General features: G+C 45.1%; 1 protein-coding gene across 4 annotated transcripts in view; it reads right to left on the bottom strand.

Moving 5' to 3' along the window:
- Nucleotides 1-525: 525 nt before the first annotated feature.
- RAD51B (RAD51 paralog B) overlaps nt 526-6,000 on the bottom strand; it is a 404,105-nt gene continuing 398,630 nt past the window's right edge. For all 4 annotated transcript variants that reach the window (XM_033062473.1, XM_033062472.1, XM_033062475.2 and 1 more), the window contains exon 11: nt 526-5,602. In XM_033062473.1, coding sequence (XP_032918364.1) covers nt 5,451-5,602 — 152 coding nt within the window. In that variant the 3' untranslated portion in view covers nt 526-5,450. The remainder of the gene's footprint in view (nt 5,603-6,000) is intronic.

The raw sequence follows: 6,000 nt of genomic DNA, 5'->3' as shown, positions 1-6,000 counted from the left end.
CAGCAATGCACACAGAGCCCAGGGGGGAGGATGAAAGGCAAACGCCACGCAATGAATGAATTCAGAAATATGCACGCAATTTCTGAATGACTTCTTTCCCTTTGCAGAACCTGCGCACCAGTTTCTGCAGCCACCAGGGAAAGCAAAATGGTTGGGAAGATCCGTGCCAACCCCCTCAGCTCTGCCAGCCCACGTGGTGTCCCCAGCAGCTATTGCTGCATGGGTACAGCCACCTATGCTGTCAGCAGCAAGGAGAGCACGGTGTTGGTGTGCCACGAGTGCAGGTCCTTGCCAAGACACCAGTGAACCCCTAAACGCAGCTGCCCTCAGGAGGAAAGTGGGGTGTGGCTCTTCTGAATGTGGCAGCTCCCACTGGTGCTGTGGGGCCGTGGTGAAACCCACAGCTGAGGGCAAGTGGGAAAAACTCAGGGTTGCAGCTCCAGCAATCTGAACCAAGCAGTGCCAGGACAGCCCATTGTCTGGGGGCAGAGCTCAGCTGCTGCCACCTCCATTGTCACCATGGTGGTTGGGGACCCACCTGTCTTGTGGCTGGCCTTCCCAGGTGGCTGCAGTCAGATGGAGTGTGCGGGCACAGGCTTTGAAAGCACACTTAGGAACAGTAACTTGCTGCTTCCCCACAGTGTATAATTTTGGAAAGATGGGAGGAGGGCCATCTAGAAATGGTGTCCTGCAGCTCCTCACTTGGCATGGTAGAAACATCTTTTATTATCCTTTGGGGCTACAGCTGAAAACAAAAAATGCTTTCATTTCAGTTTGGCAGTAGCTCTGGTTGTGTGTGCTCTGGCTGCTTCCTTAATTACAGTGGTTGTTGACAACTTCTGATAGAGACCCTCTCTTTGAGCAGTTCCCCTACTCCCCCACTTTTTTTGCAGTCTGAACACATAACAAACCAGGACAACGTTCTGTAAAAATAAGCTCACTGTAACTCAGTGATTCCCATGCCACAGTTATGCTCTCTTCTGTCCTCTTAGTTTGTGCTGCTGCTGTTTATTTCCTCTTTCTGGCTATAAGACGTTTTATTTATTAGTGCTGGATTTCCTGTTGCCTGCAGCTGCTCGCTCTTTACTCTCCCCAGTGCATTTTGCCACTGAAGGCTGTCTGTAGGTTTGTTGTCTCACTGACTGAGCTACTCGTCAAGTTTAGTTGGTGGTTGCATTAAACAACACTTGACAGAGAGGGGGCTTGCATGGCAGCCTGGGCATACAAACACCCCTCTTCCCTCCCCCCTGCAAATAAACCAAAAGCTGGCATGGTAGGCTCTCAGAGGCAGAGGAGGGGTCCCTTTTCTATGACTTACTGACGCAGAGATTATACTTTTTCAGATGGCAGGAACACTTCTTGTTTTGCTTGCACACACTGCACTACACAGGGGAAGTCAGCTCTTTGAGTGCACGTGTTTGCAGGTCAGACTGACAAGGGGTTAGAGGTTTGCAATTATTTGTATTTCAGATTGTGGGCCACATCATGGTAGAAACATAATGCAGACTTTTACATATGTGAGGTTCATGAATGAACTTCCCTGATCTTTTGTGGACATTCAACATCTTCGTAGTAAACAGAAAATAGCTCATACAGAAAGTGAGATCATGAAGTGGAAAAAAAATGTTTTGCTGGTTTGAACATAATTTCCCTGCTGGAAGGAAGACGGCAGCAAAAACTCTTCATGGTCTGTGTATTACCAGCAAGGCCAGTTGGAAAAGTTTATTCATCTACACTGGGAGGAAGTGCTTCATCTAAATTCTCTGTTGTCCAATAGCTATCTGAAATTATTTCAAATGGCAGAGAACAAGGTTGAAGCAGCACCTAATGGTAATATTCTCTCTCTTGTGTTTTAAGCGAAAGGTGCTGCCCTAGTTTTATCATCTTCTCTTTCTGTTTGGAAGGGATTTGAGGCCCAAAAACTGAGTAATGAGGGTTAGGGGTGAAGTGAACCCAAGGCATGGAGGTGTGTTTTACAGGAGTGCAGCCGTGGTCCTGTCACGATGTGATCCTTTGAGCTGTTGTTCATGGTGGGCAGCTGCTGGCAGAGAAGCTCTGCAGGTGCAGCACCATTTAGACACTTCTTCCTTTGTGTCAGATGTTCGAGAGCTGCCCATGACCATTAAATAGGGAACAGTCCTCTGACATCTTCCAGGTAAAATGGAAATGGGAGATCCTGAGCATTTGAATTATGAAAGATCCCAGTGTGTTACCTGCAAGCCAGTGTTTTAACCCCAGTGTCCTGGCCAAATTCCAGCTCTGCTAATTACATCCTGCCTATGTGAAAATTCCCCTGCATTTGTACACTGTTTTCTTCCTCGCTTGTTTTCAGCAGCTGTGTGGAGTTGCCAGGTGCGGCGAAGCGCTTGCCATGTTCCACCTCAGGCCTGGCTGCCTTTCAGCAGGGAATGAAATGAGCACTGTGCACAGCATTTGCACCGAGTCTGGATATTCTACAGGGAAGAGTGCTAGGGAAGCAGCCAACCCAAGGATCAGTGCTGGAGCCTTGACACAAAAGGTAACGGCATTAAGAGGCCAAAGGTTCTAGTGCTGGGGTATGTCATAAGGTCACAGGAGAGACAGGAGGACTGATTTTCCTTCCAATATCTCTCATCTACATGGGTTGGAATAGCTGGTACATACTGATCTGGTTTTGGTAGCTGACTGACTTCAGGCTTGTTTGCACAGTGGGAGAAGCTTTCAGTCCTGCTTACACTGGTGACTGTCAACACATCCAGCTTTGCATGTCTGGTTATTTATCAGTGTGAACAAGGGAAGCAAAGGGGAAACTAATTTAAGAACTTAAAATCTATAGATTTGTTTCCTTCTCTTCCACTTCATAACTCAGGTGCACGCTGCTTTTTGCTTAGCCCTGCTGGGAACAACCCTCTTCAACTGACCATTAATCCCTCTGGTAAAATCTTACTCATATCATTGGAGAAGAACTGGCTGATGGATTATCCCTCTCTTCCGAAGAGGTGCAAGAGATGTCTGCAGCTGTAGTTACAGGATGCTAATAATAATAAGCAGTAAGAAATGCAGGTCACATACAGAAGGATAATGAAATTACATATATTCAATACAGGAATCACTTATTGGCTCATCTGTCCAATTTTCTTGTCAGCCGAGCTCTCTTGTTGATTATGGCATTTTTACCACAGTTCTGCCTGAATATTATATGGAAGTACATACAAACGTCTTTGAGGTTGCTCCCAACAGAACACCAGCTCCACTGGTAGCAGTGGAGGCAGAACATGCCCAAGGCAGACAGAGTGGTGACTTGAATTTTTTTCCCTCACCTCATATTCCTCTTCAATCTTTTCATCATCTTCATTCCATGGGACAGCAGTTGTGAGCAAGGGGCAAAAGCCAAGGTGGTCTCAAGGTGTGATGCCTGCATTTTTCACTATATCCTAGGAAGGGAAATAGAGCAAGGCTTGGAAAGGGAGGGAATGTGTGTTGTTCGTGGAGTAAGACAGAAAGGTGGGACTCAAAAGACCCAAGTTCTCTTACCATGCTGTCCTTCTGACTTCAGCAAAGCAGAACTATTTTTGGTCTCAGTAGCTCTGTCTTTAAACTGTACTTGCTTCATGGGGATGAGAAGAAGGGGATTAAGCTTTAAGTCACTAATGTTTGTAAAACATTTTAGAACTTGATGGAAATTTCCCAGGTAGTGCAGAGAGCATTAAAAAGCTTATCTCCCTCTCCAACTGCAAATGGGTCTGCAATATGAGAGAAATGAGTGAAAACAGTGCTTTCTTGCATTCTGGTGTTTATAATAATGAAACCCTCTAGCTTCCCCTCTCAATCCTTCCATGTTTTTTTTTTAATAGGGAGAGACAGCAATGAGAAATTTTAGTCTAAACAGAGTGCAGTTGCTCCCTGGAGACTTGAATGCAGTTCAGTGGAATTTTCCCTGCCTTCAGTCTTTTGTACTTCTTAAAGGTCCTGGAACCAGGCATGTGACTGTAAGAGCAAAAAACACTTCTCTGTCTGAGTGCTCTACCAAATATTTACAAGATACTCAGATAAAATGGCTACAAGCAAGTTCAACAGGGTTTGAGCGGCCGGTAGTGCAGCACTGTCAAGAAGAAAATCTAAATCTTAGCTAAAACAAAATTAAAATTGCATGTTACAAAGGTCTCTTCAAAGCACAAAACTGGTAACACTGAAACTCAAAAATTGCTCTTCCCCAGGGTGAAAAGTATTACTTTTAGAAGTAGCTTATTGAAATGCAGTAGCCTCCTTGTTGTGATGGAAACTTCCTTGTTAAAGAAGAATCCAAAGCTGTGTGAGCAGGCATGCAAGCAGATAGCTGCCCTCTCCATGCCACGCTATCTGGCGGCTGGGAGTGATGCAACATCAGTTTCCACATCTCTGGCACTGCCACACTTTAGGGTGCGTTATACTTTTTAGTATGGGTCCACGTGCTCCCAGGAACTCTATCACCCCTAGACTGCCCAGCAAACAGCAGCTGGCAACCTGCCTGCCTGGCTGCCTCAGGTGGCCTCACTGCAGCTCATTTCCCTGCTGGGTTACCTACAGCCATTCGGCAGTACTCGCAGACCTCTCATATCTCTGTACAGGTTACTCTGCTTTCAAGAGGGTGCTCAGGGAGGCTTTCCTTGTGGTGGTAGAGGACAGAACCAGCCTCTCAGGCCAATGGTGACGGTGCAGTGGCAGCTGGCAGTAACTGAACCCAATTCTTTCCTGTGGGCTTGAGAGCCGGGAACAACCAGATCCTGATCATGGCACAGCCAGGGATGCTTTTAGTGGCCTTGAGCAAGTCATACATTCCCTAAGTCTTTAAGGTGAGCAAATAGTTCTGTGGTTTGCAGTCATGTTATGAATACTTCAAAAGTGCTTTGAAGACAGAGAAGGCTGAGCAGCTGTAATACATCGATCTTCCCACTGTTTATATTGCTACCTGTTCTCCTAACGTTCTGCACAGTCAGAGCCCAGCTATTTGTAACTCCTAGGGCATCTCTGATGATTTCCAAGTGAGTTACAGGAATAAGTATTTACTGTACTACTGCTTTGTAATCAAGCCACTGAGTGGGCTTATCATTCTCTTAAAAAAACAGAAGTGAACATTTCACTGTGTTTTGGGCTGTGGACACTCCTGTGCTTGGCCATTGGCTCCTCCAAATTGATGAGGTGGTGAGGTGAATTAGGAAGGCACACATGGCCTGTGCTTCTTCAGTACCATGTACGTTGTTCAGAGGCTTTTATTATTATGTCACTTATATTAACCTAAACAAAACACAGGTTTTTCATAAGTTCAGAGTTAAGTATGGCCTCACACATACAAAGAACAGCACTGGTTTTAAAGTTAGTCTTTGAAGGGACTAATGAAGAAGAAGAATACTCAAGAAAATCTGTTTCACCAGATTTTTGAAAAACAATGTCATCATTCATTCAAGTCCTTGGGGAGGTTTCATTTGTCCTTTCTATAGATTTGATGCATTTCTTGAAGTCTCACCAGTAGGGCTGGGTAAAGCAGCATCATGTGAAGTATCTTTCAAGGCAGTGTTCCTCACTCGTATGGGCTGCAGGGCAGGATTGGTTCCTTCCCAAACTAAATTTGTTTGATCCTTTCGGTCTGAAACACACAATAAAAACAAGACACTTCAATCACAGTACTGCTGAATGAGATTGCAAAGTTGCCATTTCCTCCAGCAAACAACTACTTTGAAATTCATTTAATACACAAAACAAATCAAGGTAATAAGTTCACTATGAACTGATTTTATAGATTTGCTGAGAATGGATTGACATGAATGTAATGGCCCTCTTTTTTCTGCTTGTCTGGTTGCCCTTCTAGTTAGCAGTGTCCAAACCCTCCTTCTCATTGTGGCTAGCAAGTTTTCTGATGTGCTCTAGAGACAAACCCTAGACTAGTTGAGGGCCCTTTCCCATTCTTTGCCAGAACTCTCCAAAGGCCAGCATGTATTTGCTGAGAACACTGTACTTGCTAGGGTACTTTGCACCACCCTAATT

Source organism: Catharus ustulatus, chromosome 6 (assembly GCF_009819885.2).
Source record: "Catharus ustulatus isolate bCatUst1 chromosome 6, bCatUst1.pri.v2, whole genome shotgun sequence".
NCBI lineage: Eukaryota > Metazoa > Chordata > Aves > Passeriformes > Turdidae > Catharus > Catharus ustulatus.
This window is presented reverse-complemented; position numbering and strand designations above follow the sequence as displayed.